The sequence below is a fragment of the Rhipicephalus sanguineus genome, chromosome 5, assembly GCF_013339695.2.
Source record: "Rhipicephalus sanguineus isolate Rsan-2018 chromosome 5, BIME_Rsan_1.4, whole genome shotgun sequence".
Taxonomy (NCBI): Eukaryota; Metazoa; Arthropoda; class Arachnida; order Ixodida; family Ixodidae; genus Rhipicephalus; species Rhipicephalus sanguineus.
This window is the reverse complement of record NC_051180.1, coordinates 35,526,018-35,544,544: the sequence shown is the minus strand read 5'-3', so window position 1 is coordinate 35,544,544 and position 18,527 is coordinate 35,526,018. Positions and strand designations below refer to the sequence as shown.

General features: G+C 47.1%; 2 protein-coding genes across 3 annotated transcripts in view; one reads left to right on the top strand and one right to left on the bottom strand.

Moving 5' to 3' along the window:
- The window catches only part of LOC119393491 (uncharacterized), a 267,437-nt gene that overhangs the window by 121,165 nt on the left and 127,745 nt on the right, over positions 1–18,527 (bottom strand). The window lies entirely within an intron of this gene.
- Positions 10,974–16,076, top strand: LOC119393493 (uncharacterized). Its single transcript, XM_037660543.2, has 3 exons — positions 10,974–11,276; positions 12,109–12,212; positions 14,933–16,076. The coding sequence occupies exons 1-3, from the start codon at positions 11,009–11,011 to the stop codon at positions 15,002–15,004; spliced, it is 444 nt and encodes a 147-aa protein (XP_037516471.1). The 5' UTR covers positions 10,974–11,008; the 3' UTR covers positions 15,005–16,076.

The window sequence follows — 18,527 nt, the reverse complement described above, 5'->3', positions numbered from 1 at the left end:
CCACATATACGACTATAGTTACGCAGCTTACGCTGCCATTTCATCTAAGCAATGCCATCCGACAATGCGCATCTCGCGCGAAAGCCTGCCTGAAAAGACCTATTCCAGCACAGCTATTCACCACGCAACAACGCATATACTTCGCGCTCCATCTGGCAAGGCGGATCAGAACCCACTGTATGCTAATGCTGCTGTGAACAGCATCACGCGTGTTGAATTCGACGTCGACTGCAAGGGGAAAATTACATTCCATAAATGACCGCTGCGGGTCTGCTCCGTGCACTCAGGCACGTCGCCTAGCAACGGATGCTTCACCACGATGCCTGGCACGCAGGGTTCCTGCCAATGAGAGCAGAGCGATCCGGCGCGAGCGGGAATATGTGGATACCTCTTCTGCGGGCTGCATACCGAGGACTGACGGCACATTGACTAACGTTTATTGCGAATTACGTTATTGTACTTTATCCATATGGACGTCATATACGGATGTCATGCTCACGGAGCAGGCACTTCTCCCATTTGGGAAGATAAAAACTCACAGGGTCCCTTATGCATTCGTCTAAGAGGACTCAAAGGCGATAGCCATCTTCTTTTTCTTTTTAGTCGATATATTGATCCTCCGTCGTCCCCCTGCTAGAGCCTTCTGCACCTCTCGTGGTTTTGCACAGCCTCCGTGATCGGCCCACCTTTGACCAAGCGACGATTTCACGTAACGACGTCATGATAATCTCTTCACGTGCTGGTGATTTTTTGCATCACTCGTGTTGAAGCCGACGCCGCGGGACGCGGAAGGCGCCGACGATCAATTTTCGCGTTTGATGAGGCATCTAAGGCTTTATCCTTAAAGTTGGGCGCACGAAATGTGTGCGACTGACCGATGCCTCTACAGACGTGTGTCTCTGTGTTCTATAGGACACTAGTCAAACGGACAGCGTCAGCGAATCTTGCGCTGTAGATTTTTTTTTCCTCTCTCGTGTAGCGCAGCGGGTTGGCGCCAGGAAGCACTGCGGCGAGGCGCCGCAGGCGAGAAGAGTACGACGCGCGGAATCGGAGATAATATTTACGCAACATCCTGCACTGCCTGCATCGCGCGGCACGAGAACGTATACTGCGAACGTTAGGCAATACGCGCTATTCGCAAAGCACACGCGTGCGTCTCGCAACAAGGCCGTGAACGTAAATGAGACGCGCAGGCGTGAGTCATAGCCTAACACGAAACGGATGGGGCGAAACGCACGCCGACGAATAGGTTCGACGAACTCCTACTCGGACACTCCCGCTGCCTTTGGTATTAGTGCTGCAACATCAAGAATTCTAAACCGATAGAGAAAGCATGGCGCGCAGTAGGCCACTGATGGATTATGGAAGTCCTAAAGTGTGTGACACGTCACAGTTACGAAGCTCGTCCCTATATTCGTGTCTTTCAACAGCGCCGGCTTAGGTAGTAAGTAGGCCAATACCATGCCGTTGCGATCGTCGGCACGTCGCTATTCTAACAGCAAGACCTGTAGTATATAATATAACCATCTCCATGTTACCGTGCACATTAAGCTACTCGCGCAGCTAAAACGTTTTCAGATCGTGGTAATTTTAACACGGAAGGGCAATACCGTAGCGTAAACACTACGGTAGTGCCGTCACCGCTAAAACACGCTATTAACTATCGGTGAGCTTCATTTGCTGTATACGCTCTTGTTTCGAAAGGCGCGCACACACACACACACACACACACACACACACACACACACACACACACACACACACACACACACACACACACACACACACACACACACACACACACACACACACACACACACACACACGTGCGCGGGTGCTATGGCATTACATATTTTAATGGGTCACCATCTAATGAATATGTCAGCGAGGTTATCAACCCTAACGTTGATCTACCGTCTCTCGATTGCGCAAAGCTAAGCAGGAGTCGCATGAGGAACATTTGCCGCGCCCCTAGTGTCTGCACTTTTCTTCAATATCCACAGATAACTCTGGCTGCAGCCGCCTCGCCCTTTTCTGTCACAGCGCAACGTGTGCGGCAAACACTGACGACACACGGAGCGAGATCTCAACGGTGTTCAATCAACCTTGCCGACGTTGTTCCCTTTCTGCCATGTCTGTTTTTTTCCAACGTCTTTATTGGTTGCTAGCATAACCACAACAGACTGAGGGAAGTCTTGCTATCTATGCGTGCAATAGAGACCTCAACAACGAACTTTCACCGGACGTTGTGCAAAACCACGAAGCGAATCTCCGGCATACTAGGAAAGACCGCATGCAAGTAAGTATACAAGGCAGGCGGGCAGCGCTCTTTCCGCGTACGCGATCTGCCGAACCAAGGCGAGAAAAACCTGATCGGCTGCGGCTCACCATGTTACTGACCCCTGGAGCCAAGGCGAACGCGGCGGCGATTTGTTTTGCACCACCCTGTGCGTTCGTGAGGAATGACGCGGTAACCGTGCCTGCTAAGAAGCTGGAGAGGGAAAGAAGAAAAAAAAAAGATACAAAACACGAGTCTGACTTGTCTCCTCGGGTGAAAACGAACGAAAACACGAGCTACAATATTATCCACCGTTGCGAACCCGAACCAGCGCTTAGAATAAAATGATTAGTTCGAGCGTCCAGTAAAGCAACGTCGAATACGGCTGTTAAGACTACGTGGAACATTGACCCCGCACCCAGAAAAAAAGGCGGAGAAGAAAAAGTACTTTTCTTCTCGAATTCGTCGGCAACCTTACTTACACCGCGCAGAACAGGTCAGCCTCTTGCTCCGAAATAGGAGCCCCGGCCTACTATTATATATACACAGACATCGTGCACGGTCGCCCGACTTCGCCGACGCAGCGGGCGCACCTAGATGGAAAGCCGTACATATGCTACCCGCGCCGCTCGCCTGCTTCGAGAAAGCCGCGAAATGAATCGCTCCTCCCGAGTTCCCGCCACCCCTGCAATATCGAAGCGACGCACGCCGCCGCCAAGACGCCTGTAAAACACGGGAAGACACCCTCGCTCGGATGATCGATCCGATAAAAGCGAAAGGCTCGAGGCACCCGAATACCCCACGCGCTCTGCACGCGTCCGCTCGCACGCGCTGCTGGAAGCCCCGTGAACCCGATCAGCAGCGCAGATGACGCGACAGCCTCAGCGGGGCAGAGGCGAGCACGACGTAGCGCCAGAACGCCTCAACTACAGAAGCCTAAATGAACGAGAAAAAAATATCTAAAACTATAAAAAGCAACTTCGATAAGTGTTCAGCGAAGCCCGCGACGAAAGAAAGATAAGCGATTTAATCGCGGTCGCAAAGAGCCTAGAGGACGGTACAAATCATCCGCGATAAGCGGGAAGGAAACAAAGCAAAGAAGGAAACATGGGTGTTCAAACGAACAACGGAGGACGGAGGCAAAACTTGCGCAGGGTGAATCAAGAGCCAAAAATAGAGACGGCGCAGGTCGTCGCATGGGGAGGCGAGAGGGCGGCCCGTCTGGAGCTGGCGGGGAAGGAGGGATGCGGCGTAATCCTTTAGGTTCTCGACAATCCGAGGCGCGTAATCGACAAGCCGGTCGCAGCTCGGCGTATCGGCCGAGCGGACCGTGAAAAAGCGGTCAGCCGGGGCCGCCGGAGACGCTGAGGGGTGCAAGCCGGAATGAGCTAAGGGCAGCGGCGCTCAGTTTTTGAGCAGCACGGACGCTACGAATCAACTGAATTCATGAGGGCAGAATGCGTAAAAGAACCTTTCTGGTTATCTTTTCGACGGAAAAGTAACTACAGAAAGGTTATGCTTACGAGACAGCATGACCGGCGCATATGGGGCAACTAAAACGTAAGGTGTACACATCAAGAAAATACAGGCAATCAAGGCAAGATACTCAGGTGGACCTGTGTAGGACTGATATGCAAAATAAAAAAAACGCCAGGCCTGCGCTAAAACCGCAGCACAGTCACAGCGAAAGCTGGAAGAGCGGCGTTTCTAGAGCCCGTTAAGCTCTCTTGGGGCTACAATACAAGTACACTAGAAAGGTACCCACTACACCATAAATCACAATTTTTGTGAAGTTTGGAAGCACCTACTAAGCCATTATTCGTCATTCTGCGGAGAAGCGAGGCACCAGCTACACGTCTGTAAGGCATTATGTGCACTTTGTTCACGCGACGACTGATGACGATGAAGAATTATGGCTCAGCCCTTTGTAATGGGTTGGAATCTTTAAACGGCCCACCAGTTATGTAATTTGCATTGGGTGACGCCCGGTCGCTATTTCCCTCTCCCGTCATGCTCTATACCATACGTTGACGTGGGAAAGAGACGGGTGGGGGGGGGGGGGGGGGAGCGAAGAACTTTACTGAGACCCCGAGGAAATGGATCATACGCTTATGGGCTTCCTTGGCAACCAATACAAGTGCCCTTGCGAGGAACCCACTACGCTATAAATCATTGTAATTTTACTGAGACCCAGAGGAAGTGTATCATGCGCTTATGGGCTTCCTTGGCAACCGATCCAAGTGCACTTGCGAGGAACCCACTACGCTATAAAAATTGTAATTTTTGAGAAGTAGGCCAGCAGGCACTCTGCCATTTTTTGTCATTATACGGAGAGCGTTGGTACCTGCTAAACCCATGTAAGGCATTATGCGCACTTTGTTGATGCTGTGCCTGATGATGAAGAATTATGGCAGGGTCCTTTGTAATGGGTTGGAAGCATTCAACAACCTGCTCGTTGCGCAATTCGCATTGTGTGACGCCTGGTTACAGAATTCGCGTTGTGCTATGCTTGGTGCTTATTTTACTCTTCTACCACGCTATATTGCATACGCTAATGTGGTTCCTTCCCGACATGAAGCCTATATAGGACCTTTTAGCAAAGCAGTTTCAAGCACCGGTATGGCTCAGAGGTTGAATACTGGGCTCCCACGCAGAGGACCCAGGTTCGAACCTCGTTCCATCCTGGAATTTTTTTCTTAGTTTTTTTCTTATTTCGAGCGATACTGGTTACGGACACCGGCGGCGGCGGCGGCGGCGGCGGACAACTACGGCGCCAAAAACGGCCGGTGAAATGATCTCATAACAGCTTTCGCTGTAAAACGGGTTCGGAATGACTTCATTCGTGACCTTCCGCGCACAAACACGCGAAAGGACGGAAAATAATCTGTAAAGTAACAACAAATTAACTTGGTTTACTGTTTTAGTACAGGTACTGGTGCTGGTACAGTACTAGATTAGAGCCCTCAGGTTCTAAACCAGTACCACGTGTATACGTTCCTCTCACCACTCGCTTATGACAACCACACTTCAAAGAAAGTGCTTCTAAAGTGCCTGAGTGTAGTGCCTGAGTGTAATTTAAAGTACGGTTCGCCAATACGATTCTGTTAACTGCACAAGTATACTTGACATACCGAAACGAAATGCATGTCAGTTTAACGTTGCATTACAGAAAACTAGAAGAAACGTGTATGTGTCAAAAGCCGCAGTCGCAAGTGGCCAAAGGCACTTTATCGATTATACTTTCAGCGACACCCATAGGTGCGCGTGGCGTATGATCTGCCGCCGGCAGCGCGACGCCTCACTGAAGCGACAGGCATATTTCTTTACTGGGATGAAAACATCGCTGAGCGGAGGTACCCCATTCCTTTCGTCCAGCTCGCTTCCGCTGAATACAGCCTAGCCAATCAACGCGCACACTACAGGTGGTATCACGGAAAGTGTTCGATCGAGAAGTCGACGCGAGATACACGCGAGCTTCCAAACACCTGTACGACAGCCTCGTGTGCATACAAGACCCTGTGGTAGAACGTGACCCGTCGAAAGCGGCGCTGGCATATAGCGAAGGGCCGCCAGAGCGACCACGGTTCTGCAGTATATCTGTGGAAAGAGAGCCCTTGAGAATAGAACGGCCGCCCGTCACAAAGCACACAAGACGACGTATAGCGCGGAGGAGGGGGCATACCGCCAGGACTAATGGTGCCGTTGACTCGCCCCAGGCTGAAAGGCCTCCTCTGCGCTCGCTCCTTTTGCCTTCCATCAGAGCCAACCAAGCTCCGTTACTCTGCAGCGACAGCGTCGGCGCGGCCCAAACGGCGAGCTACCAACGCAATCAGCAACGAGGCCAGCGTGCGCGCTCGCTAACGAGCCGATGTCGAACCGCACGCCACGCCAACGGAGGTAACGCAACGCGGGCATCGTTTTCGTGTATACAGGCGAGCGGAGAGACGTTTCGGACATTTCGGGCCGCTCTGACGGCAGCCTCGTTTCCTTGAGCGGGCCGTCACGACGGGGAACACGAGCTGCCTTTGTTGACTCGGCCAGCGCCCAAGGCTGCCCGCTTCGCTACGGTCAGTAGCTGCGGCAGCACCGCATTATGCAACCGGCGCGCTCGCGTGCATCCAGACAGGCTGATTCGCATTCCGGCGTAAACGCGTTACGAACGCGCGTCCAGTGTGTGGTCGGCCTGCATAAGCAACAAACTCCGGAGAGAGCGTGACTGCGCCGCGTGGCACGCTCTCGTCAGCGCGCGGCTAAAAGTGAAAACAAGGGTCGATTCAGAGAGAGAAACTGGAAGATGGAAGTGGGCGGGGATGTCAGCCGTACGCAAGTCTCCGGTTAAATACCCTTCACTGTGGCGGGTTAGATGGCGACAGAAACACGCGATAGAGGAAGAAAAGAGTCGAGAAGAGACAGCATCGGCGAGCTGTTGCATGCGTGCTCCATAGACCGCGCTCGACGAACCATTCCGGATTCCACAACGGAAGCTATCCCTAAGCCAAGGGGGCTGCATTTCTACCACGTCCGATAATATCCCTTATGTGATCAAAGCCTCGAAAGACAGCGGCTTTTCGTGAGACAGGGTATCCTACGCCGACCACTGCAACGCCCCTCGCTATACGAACGACACTTTCGTAATGTCTGACACCATCACGTAATGCGCGAAATGATTTTACGACGTTCGCCACGACAATACGAGTTTGACGTTTCCTTCGATTTTTTGTTCTCCGGTCGCCCGATTAATACGTTTATCGAGGTTAACTTTTAATTCACATGACAGCCATGCTCATGCCAACGGAAATGCTCCCTTTTTAGCCTCATATCAGTTTCGCGTTCATGCAGCTGGTTTTCTGTCACCGCATATATTATCATGCAGTTCGATCACGCTATTATTCGCTCGCCTACAACCCTGTGGGCGAAAGGAATAACGATAACTACAGACAATTGTGCAATTTTATGGGGCTGCTTCGCAAACGCCTCACTGAGGTAATTCCAAGAGCCAGCTGGCCAGTTCGAAACGTCTGGCCTTTGAACTTTTGTTTGTAGAATAACACCCAACACAGCCGATCTATCGATCGATAAATCGACTCGACGCTGGCGATTCCCCGACTTTAATCGACGCCCAACCATAACAAGCGCTGTTCTCCGCGAGGCAAAGGCAATTTCTGAAATCGAATCTCCGTCATAAATCACCCGAGCTGAGTTCCCATTAGGCGTGACCTCGGGCAATTTCACTTCCTTTTTAAAGTATTATGTCAATAAAATGACAAAGCCTAAGCGAAACCCGCGAGATTGCTTCTCAAGAGCGTTACCGCGAGCGACACCGGGAAACGAAAAAAAAGAAGCAATTCTCCGGTAATAAAGGCCGCGAATGTATATCTCGAAATACGCGCACAGTGTAAGGGTTTTCAAGAGAGTGAATGCGTTGAAGTTAACCCTAAAAGCAAACTCGAGGAATGTGATATGACAGGAACCACTTCATAAGCAAAAGAAGTATCATACGAGTAGCGCTATTAGCCCTCTCAGGAAACCTGGTCCAGCTTCGCTTATATACTGGTGCGTTTCTGAATCGTCAGTAAACGATTCTCTCGACGAAACAAGGTGCCGTGCATCCAAACAGCATTCGCGGCAGGCGTAACGAAGGACCCTAATCTAACATGCCCTTTAAAAAGAACTGTTGTACAGGAGCTACTGTGGGGGTAACTCTAATCAGACATGACCTCCACCGGCGAACACCTGCATATATTTGGCCACTTTCATTAGGAAAGGCGAGAAGCAGAATAAATAAACAAACAAGAAACTGATATCAAAACAATACTCCTACAAACACGCACACAGAGGAAGAGAGATTGTTATAGTACGTCTGTAGAACAAAAGTACCGCGTGAAGGTGAATAACCTAAAACGTCACGGTGAGGAATACATTCGCGGGAGATATATTTTCACGCCCATGTAAGAAACCAATTAAGCGGTGTATGCTGAACCAGCGCAAGAACGAGAAACGTTTTCGTGCATCAGATGAGGATACCTTGCGCCACACTTCGTCACGACAAACAGCTGCGGATGCAATCGTTGTTGGCAGAGAGCGTGCGTGGTGCGTGCACACGTCGAACCAAGAAGAGAAGAGCCACCGCCACCGCGTTCGCGAAAGCGCAACCGGAGGTCACCACGACAACAAACACGGCCGGGCATGCAAAGCCTCGCCATGCGTGCCCACATATCGACGAGCGAGGCAATTTGCGGAGCGCGGCCGATTGAAACGTCTTCCGAGACAAAGTGGCCACCGCGACCGCCCAGCGCTCATTACTTATCTAGGCGCCTGCATACGCAATCCTGAATGCGTGTGTGAGTCCTGTTGCGGTGAGCCGAGGAAAAGAAAGACTCAGAAGAAAGATACGAGGAATTAAGCAAATCACCCGGTTCTGAACTATTTAGTGCGACAGAAGAAGGCGCCTCTGCCAGCGGCCACTGCCGTGTTTTCAAAAAAAAAAAACATCTTCCGTGTAATGTGTACTACGCCGACGTCGTTCGCTAAAGTATTGCGCCTTGCGACCCCCGAAAACATGCACGCTGCACACGAAGATGTTATCAGCTCGGCACATTCCTCATCTATACACTGCGGAGTCAATTTGCTTTATGTAGAAATTTACATAGAGAGCCTCTCTCGCCATTTTTTTTTTGTAGCATTGCTAAGACCACGAATTATGAGGTGATAGCACAGCCTTGTATATATATACCTTAAGCGATGGCGCGACAGTAACTAAACTGATAACCTTCTTTACTGCAACATTACCCACACTTCAATCGCACCTCTGCAAACCTATATCATCGAGTGTTGACGACTGCACACCAGATTTACGGCTTTACATGTACTCAGCCACACTGGACTAAGTTTATTTTTCCTCGTCCCAGTTTCATTCCGACAAATAAATATAAAGAAAAATGTCCAGTTTTTAACTAAATAACTTAAATTCTCTCCCCTATGTAAAGAGAAAACACATAATGCGCGAAGGAACAGTTGAAGTCTCAAGCTGTGACAGCTACAAACCTCTGCCTGTAAAAATCAAGAAGCCGCATGAAAGGTGGCAGGTGCATATGGGACACTGACACCTGAATTCCTTCGCCTAGCGTGTGTTTATAGTATGCGGGCATGCACCGCTAGCAACATGCGTACCGCGAACGGCGCGCATTAATCTCTGTCGCGTTCAGGTGCGAAGGCCGCGCGCGCAGGCAAGGTTCGCGTCGAGCGCAGCCCACCATCCCGTCTCGCGCGCCGAACGTTACGTTGCCCCCACGCGCTGGCGTCGACAGAACGCGCTAGCGGTTCTCGCAACGGGCGGCACAAGGCGAACGGAGGTCGCGCGCGCTGCGTCGCCCACCCACCCGCGCGCGGTAAGCGTAGACGACGATGCACGCGGGGCCTCGTATCCCACCCGTGGGGGTAACGAAACACCTTCACGGCCATTGCGACGACGACTGCGCGCGATCGACGCGAAGAAACAAACGGCCTCGTCCGACATCGACGAAACAGGTCGTCCGCATACGGCATGCGCAGCGATGTTCGATCGAAACGGGGGATATGACAGCTAAGCAGTGAACGCGTTAAGGCCACGACGAAGCGCGTGGGGGTTCGGTGCCTCATTCATATCCAAAACACATGGTGCGATTCGGCATCCGATCCGACGTGCGACGCCGCACGCGGTATACGGCGATTCAGGACACATGGGCACATGGGGGCGAACGAGCAATCAGCGCGCAGGCTCCGCCCACACACGGCACCCCGGCTTGCACGCTCGGAAGACATCGCATCCTCTTCGTTGACTGCAAAACAAACAACCTTACGCAGCCACGCTTCGTTCTGTAAGAACATTGCCAATAAAGCTACGCCTTCGCAAGCGACAAGCATCTCAACAGACCGCATTCACTCGCGACTCCGAGAGTAGGCTTGTCACGACACCGAGCGTAGGCCTAGCAAGGCGGACGCTGTCGCTAGCGCCGTTCGCGATCAAAAGCACTTATTTTTATCAACACGATTGAAACTTTTACGCTGATGACACGCATTCACATGCGCAATTGGTTTTCTCGTAGACCTCGATTTGACGAGCAACGGTGGAAGCAAAGCCGGCCGGTTCGCCGAGACGGCCGGTGCGGCTAATTAGCTGCGAAGTGGCCTTCCATAGCGGCTCGATATCTCGCTAGTGGTTCGAAAACGGGCGCCGCCTTGCACAAATGTCATGAGTTATTTGATGTCAGAAAGAAAGTTTAACCAACGTTTTTCATGATCGGAGCCGTCCGAACGTAGTTCAACAAACGCGCAAACAAACAAACAAGCAACAAACGCGCCACCAGAGGAGTGACGTCAGGCGTCTCCCGCGCTACCATTGGCTGCGGCCGTCAGACCGACGCGGCAGCCGCGCGGCTACATTCAGCAAGTTGGATGCCCGTGCGGCGTGCGAATCGTCTCCGCACGCTGATGGAACCTGTTGGGCGTCTGTCGGATGCGGCTGTTGGCACGAACAGCCGTACGACGAATCGCATCCAAATTCGCACCATGTGTCCAGCGCTCTAGACACATGGTGCGAATTCGGATGCGATTCGCCGTACGGCTGTTCGTGCCAACAGCCGCACCCGACAGACGCCCAACAGCGTGCGGCGACGATTCGCACGCCGCACGGGCATCCAACCTGCTGAATGTAGCCGCGCGGCTGCCGTACCGGTCTGGCGGCCGCAGCCAATGGCAGCGCTGCATCGTATGACGTCAACGTCCTCCTCCGTCTCGCCAGCGCAGACTACATCGACGCCATTGCTTTGGACGACTGTGTTTTCGATCGAGGAAGTTTTCGCCATGAACCAAGCCGCAGTGCAAAATGAACTGTTGATTTCGCTCGTTCACGGGCAGCCTGTGCTGTGGGATCAGAGGCTGGCGGCCTACAAGAACCTTGATGCGCGCACGGCTGCGTGGGTTGCCGTCGCGATAGGCCTAGGCCTAGCTGGGACGCAAGGTGAGTACCATACCGATGTTTGTAGAAAAATGGTACCGTACACCACGAGATGTAACATTGGTGAGGCAGCAAACGAGACACACATCTCCGAACAACTCCTCTTCCAAAAAACGTTTACGCGAGCAAGAACTAAGCTGACCAGACAAGATACTGGTGTCGTCGTGTTTGAGCTCGTTTGGTACGTCTGCGTGTATATCATGTAAAAAACTGCTCTACCATAACGGCGGAATGCTGCCTAGATACCAGAAAATGTTTGTTGCGATTCCCGTGCGTTGCCCAGGCTGGTGAAAAAAAAAAAGTGGCCGCGGCGAGGCAGTATTTATGGTACACAACGCAAGAAGGTATTTGCATGTATGATTGAACGAACACCATTTCTGAAATCTTAGCGCACACAAATAGAAAATGCGCAAACATGTTTGCTTTTTTTTACCTATATGCGCCCATTCTCAAGGGAACATTTTTATATCTGTAAATTGAACTGCTTGTCCAGTAAACTCGCTCTAAAGGCCTGTCGCGGGACGAAACGTAAAATGTTTTTCTTTTTTGTTTATGTACGTGCGCGAGGCACCTAATTATTAGTCGCCGTATGGAAAGCTTTCTCACATTCATACTGTAACAATGTGCAATATATGTATCACTCAGTTACAATCACGCGCTTTGTTCTAGTGACCTCACATAACTAGCAGTGTGCTTGTGTACAATACAATATATTTTTTAAAGATACTAGTGAGGCACGAACAAACAAACTGCTTGCACATAAGAACTGCTAACATACAATGCTATGCTACCCATTGCTGTCAGTTGACTTGACGATGGTGCTCTCTTTTTGCAGGTGACGTCAACGCAATAAGCAAACGGTGGCGCAATCTTCGCGACACATTTTGTAAAAAATTGCGCGAAGCGAAGAAGAAAAGCGGCGCTCCTGCTGGTGAGCCAGTAAGTTCATGGAAGTACTTCACACTGATGATGTTCCTGCGGGACATAGTGGAGCCTCGTGTGTAAGATAACCTCTTTATTTGCCACATAGGTTGCGCAAAACAGCACACAGATGCAATGATGGACTTTGGAGCAGGAATACTTTGCATTTAGAACAATGTCCAGATCACTAACCCATTGGTCACATTTTAGGATTCTATTAATATTACAAAGATAACACTAATTCTTAGAACACTATCGTGTCGTATTAATGGCTAGTACACCGCCTGAACTTACAAATGAACATACACGTAATGAACATTATTTTAAGAAAGCGTTTGACCTTGTTCCTCACAGTAAACTCATTGAAAAACTGCAGTCAATTAACCTTCCCGCATACATAGTTAACTGGGTAGCAGCTTATCTGTGTAATCGTAAACAGTTTGTATCAATTGGTAGTTACTTTTCTAATGAACTTTCAGTAATGTCTGGAGTACCCCAGCGTAGTGTTTTGGGACCTTTACTATTTCTAATATATATAAATGACATCGTTAACGAAATTTGTCCCCCTATTCAAATTAGGCTATTCGCAGACGACTGTATATGTTTAACAAAGTTTGTTCCCTTAATGATCAATTGGTGCTTAATTCCAACGTCCAAAACATCTTGTCATGGTGCGGGCGATGGGGCATAGAATTGGACAAGGGAAAAACAGTCTACATGTCTATAACAAAAAAAATTAATAAGATGTCGTTTGCTTATAATTTAGGATCTACACCGCTCACCAAAGTTAACCAATATAAATATTTGGAATCACGATAACCAATGACCTAAGTTGGAATAACCACATTTCCAACCCCATCTGTAACTCCTCCTTCAAAAAACTTTGTATCCTCAGGCACAAACTAAAGCACACTCCTCATCATACTAGAATGCTAGCCTACACTTCACTCATCCGACCGAAACTAGAATATGCATGCATCATATGGGATCCCTACACAAAAATGAACATTAATGCTCTAGAGATGATTCAACGCAGAGCAGTTACGTCCATTTTTTTTTAAATATAGAGTAACTGACTTTCCCACTAGCCTAACGAAAGAACACAATATCCAGACACTTCAGATTCGAAGGAAAAATACACAGGCTAAAATTTCTTTTCCAACTTAAAAACAACTCTCTCTCTCTCAACCTGCAGGCTTATGTGACACGTCGAACGCGACATAGTCATGAACTTTCTTTAACACCATATAAGACCAGAACTAACCTTTTCAAATTTTCTTTTCTTTCGGCGCACTATAAACGATTGGAATAAGCTGCATTTATCACAACTAGTAAGCGCAGATTCCATTGAACATGATGTTTCGCCATTGATGCGTTGACCAATCCTTCATTTCTTATTTTTAGTGTTCCTATTTTTTTGTATTTCAAGTGTCTTGCGGTGGTATAAGCAAATGTTTTATGTGCATGCAATGTGTTCTTACTACTGTTATTTCGTTCTGACGTCGTTTTTATTGATGATGTTATTCGTAATTCCTCAGTGTATATCTTATTTAGTTTTGACTTTCTTCTTTCGTTTTTTTTTTATTGCTATTCATGTATATATACATATATATAGTCATGTATTTGCCTTCCTGCTTGGACCTAAATAGGGTCTGCAGTATTGTATAAACAAACAAACAAACTATATTCAGCATAAATATTTTCCTTTACTTCAGTTAAAAAACACTTGACAATGATTTGATTTGAACTAACCCTTTGAGACGATGTGTACACAATTGTGCACACCGCTTGTTTTTTGCTATTCGTATCAAATACGGGCTAAGACACAGCAAGATACATTGAGCTTTGGCTGAATCGAAACTCCTGCATAACAAAATTTCAACCATGCCTGGGTAAAGGAAACTGTAGGAGTTCCCTTATACTTCAAAAATTTCATCCAAGTTTCAAGATTATTGTTAGAAAAGAAGCAATACATAAAATGATTTTTTGAGAGAGTTCTCTTAGCCTGAAGACTGTAGGGGGACCTGTGAAGAAGAATGCATTTATTGAGAACGCATAGGCAAATGGCAAGACAAGTAATATCAATAAAGCACTGTCATACAACAACCGTAACTAACTGTAAAAATAAGTGCAGCAAGAATGATAATACATGAACTACACTACAATTCAACAAGGAAAAAATAGAATGATTTAAGTTTTTCTTTTTTTTTTTAAGTGTACAGATGAGAGAGACTTCAGATTGGGTAGTATAAAGTTCCATTATGAAATAGCTGTAAATGACAAGGATTTTATGCCTCGATTACTGCAAACTTGAGGTAGTAATGAACTTTTAATTCAAAACGAGTACGTTTAGTGTTTCTTAGTAAGCCACATTGATTGAAGATTGTTTTCAGGAATTCACACCAGATGGTTCATTTATATGCTTCAGGGTCACTAACTCATGCACACTGATACAGCTACAATGAAGCAGAACATGCCAGTGTGGCTACCTCACGTGCCAATGTGCCACCAGCACTTCACAAGACATCTCAAAATGGTTTGGCTTTGCCACTAGAACAGCTACGCAAGTTTCATTTTCAAAGCCATTAGTTGACATGTAGGTTCGTGTCTTGGCACAGGTGTGGTAAAAAAATTCAAAAGGGAGCCATTTGCAGCAACGTCACCAGAAAGAAGTACTGTTTGTTGTGTGTTGCAATCATAAAGCAGTAATTCATTGACACTAATCTGTTTTCTTGTAGGACCACCAGCAACATGGACGCACTAGACGACGACTCTGTGAGCGAAATACTTGGTGGAGGCAGCACGTTTGAATCACCAAGAGAAATGTTATTAGACATGGTTGAAGACACGGACACACTTTCATCGAACTTGACTCCTGCATCTCGGACTTCTTCCGCCTTTTCATTTAATTCACCATCTTCTGCAGAGGCATCGAAATCCGTGACCCCTGCCTCTCAGACTAGCTCTCCCGTTTCATTCCATTCACTACCTTCTACAGACGCCATTTCCTCCGCATTTACACAGAACAAAAGCGCTTTTGCAAATGTAACCCGTAACTCGAAAAGAAAAAAAAAACGCAGACACAATCCTCAATGACATCGACAAACAGCTAGAAACATCAGTTACAGACAACCAACATTTTCTTCTCTCACTGTCTAGCCAAATGGAAAAAATTCCACCCCATTTACTGGGGCTGTGCAAGATGCACATCATGGATATAGTCAACCATTATGAGGCTGGGGTGGTGCCAACCCAATTACTTCCACTGCAGCCACCACAGCCACTGTAAATCGACTGAAAAACTACAAGCCTAATAATAATATCTGGAGTTTAACGTCCCAAAACCACGCTATGATTATGAGAGACGCCGTAGTGGAGGGCTCCGCAAATTTCGACCACCTGGGGTTCTTTAACGTGCACCTAAATCTACGTACACGGGCCTCAAACATTTTCGCCTCCATCGAAAATGCAGCCGCCGCGGCCGGGATTCGATCCCGTGACCTTCGGTTCAGCAGTCGAGCGCCATAACCACTAGACCACCATGGCGGGGCAAAAACTACAAGCCTCTTTGTAAAACAAGGAAAATGTAAATTATTTGTAAATATATCTTTTTTGCATCATTGTTAAATTCCCACATGCAAGATATTCTTATCACTCCGCGAGGCATCGCAGCAACGATTCCACACTGTCTACACTTATTAAACCTGCCCATCGAACATTCGCTCGTCTTGACCATGAATTCAAATTAGAACATTTATTTGCCCGAACAAACCTGTTTTTTTATTCACCATTACTTCTTGCTGTTAATCATTGGAATCAACTTCCTAACGACATTGTCTGTATAAGAAACCACGAAGAATTCACTCACAAATTAAAGCTTCATCTTGGCGTTTGAATGACCTCGTATAACTGACTCAGATGTATTTTATATGTATAATGATTTATCTAGCTTACTGTATAACTCGGTCACCTGACTGCTGTTTAGGAGAGAAATGTTCAGCCTCGTTTGTTCTTGTGTTACGCTTTTATTTTTAGTGTGGTTTTGTGATTTTAATTACTTCTCTACGATTTTCATTATTTACACGATGTTATTTACTGTTTCAAACTTTTATTACTTTATTGTTAGTGCTGGTTTTATGTATGTATACTACTACTCCCCTTATGTAATGCCCTCGGGCCTTTAGGGTACATGAATAAATTGTTCTGAAGCTCATTGAGTTTTTTGTCTTGTAAATATTCTCCTGAATTGCTTTCTGGGAAGAGCTTGCATGCTATTAGAAGCAGTGTTGTAGGCGTTACCCAAAAAAAGTAACTAAATACGTTACTCGTTACGCTAAGAAAAAAGGAACGCGTTACTGCTCTACGTTACTTCTTAAAAAAGGTAACGCGTTACAGTTACAGTTACCCTAAAAGAGTAACGGACGTTACTTCTGCCGTTACTATGGTCAGAAATTTTATTCACCGCATTTCCACAGTAGGAACCCAAATAAGCGTTTTACAAAGCTGATATTTATAATTCACACAAAACTCCCATCACAAATGACAATTTTTGCGCGAAGTACCGATTTAACGAGAATAGGTTGCACAAATGTGTCGTACCATGGCAACAGTAGTGTAGCCAGAAATTTTCTCTTCTCTTGTCTACACATGCACGCTTTAAGCTACACGGTGGACGCTACTTAGTGGGTGTCATCAAATACACTCCCTCACCTCTGGTGCAATTCCAGTGCATGCTAGTGTTACTACTAAGTAATTTCAGCACAGTGTGGAGCACAATGCCAGCACACCGTGGCAAGAAGCACATCTGATGTAAATGAGGTCAATAGCAGCATCTGCTCTTTGACAAAATATGAGCTTCTGTATGAAGGAAGGGCACTGGAGACTTCGCTCCCTGCTCGCAAGCTCTCCTTGCCATGCATGACTACAATATTTGCCTGAGCTGCTCACAGCGGAGTCTGCTTCTGCTATATGTTTTCTTTTTACCAGACACGAGGGGCTGTTCAGAACCCTTTTAATGTTAAATTAAGATGGTAGTGTACATGTCATACTGCGAGAACTTCACAGGGGGTTATGTGACAATTACCTCTGTTCTACACAGTTGCCTAATAAAGTGATACTTCACACACTTAAAGGTGTTTTGAAACACATCATGCTTTTATGTTTGTGCGGCATAATTTGGTAGCATCAAGCTCCCTCCACTGTAGCAATGTAAATGAAGCTTTCCTGAGGTTTTAACATGCTGAAACCATGATATGGTTACGACGCACATCGTAATGGTGGAGCCTAAATTTAGACAAGCTCGTGTTCTTTAACGGGCACCCAAATCTAAGCACAACGGGTGTTCTTTGCAGTTTGCCCTTGCCGAAATGTGGACCGGAGTAAAAACCACACGCTCAAGCTTATCAGTGCTAAGCTTATATGCAAAGCTAGCGCTGCAGATATATGTATGTGACATTGTCTCCTAATGCCATGTATTGCTGTTAAAACAGCAGGGCATGCAGAAGCAGTAGATAATGAAAATCCAACAGCACAAGTGTTTTTTATTATTCGTAGAAACATTTTTTTTTTATTTAGTACATACTGCAGTCCGTAGACCAAGCAGGAGGGGCGAAAAAGAGAGCATAGCGAAAAAAAATCGAACAATTTATACAGCAAGTTAGAATAATACACAATACTGCTGAAAAACAAGTCATACTAACTAGGATGCTTAGTTATACATCTCTAGAAGAAAAGTGAACAAACTTCTATAAACAGTTTCAAGAACAAAAAGTAAAGCTACAGCTATAATGTAGCATTGCAATATTAACAGTGTAGATTACACAAAAAGATGCATGTATTTTTCAAAGTCGGGAATGCCACGTTCAGGAAAAACATTTGAAGGCAGTGTATTCCATTCGCTAATGGTTCTCGGAAAGAAGGAGTGTTTGAAAAGGTTAGTACGTGCAAAGTATGGCGTCAGATCATGATTGTGAGCATGTCTGGTTTTCCTAGAAGAGGAGGGAGAGATGTATTTACTGGGATCGATATTAAACTGCCGATTACGAAGCAGGAAAAGAAACTTGAGTCTGGCGATAGCTCTACACTGTTTCAGGAGTGGAATGTTGTTAGTAGCCATAAGTGATGAAGGTGAATCAAGATTCTGATAGGCATTATAGATGAATCTTACCGCTCTCCTCTGGACCATTTCAAGTTTATGAACATCCTTTTTAAAATACGGGTCCCAGGCTACGCATGCGTACTCTAGACGGGGCCGAATAAATGTATTATATGCAAGAAGTTTGATCTGAGATGGCGCGTTTTTTAGTTTGTGTCTAAGAAAACCTAGTTTTCTAG

Coding starts and splice junctions, on each gene's coding strand:
- LOC119393493 (XM_037660543.2), top strand. CDS start 11,009: ATGGCAGCGCTGCATCGTATGACGTCAACGTCCTCCTCCGTCTCGCCA. Junction 11,277..12,108: donor AGGCCTAGCTGGGACGCAAG/GTGAGTACCATA, acceptor CTCTTTTTGCAG/GTGACGTCAACGCAATAAGC. Junction 12,213..14,932: donor GCGCTCCTGCTGGTGAGCCA/GTAAGTTCATGG, acceptor GTTTTCTTGTAG/GACCACCAGCAACATGGACG.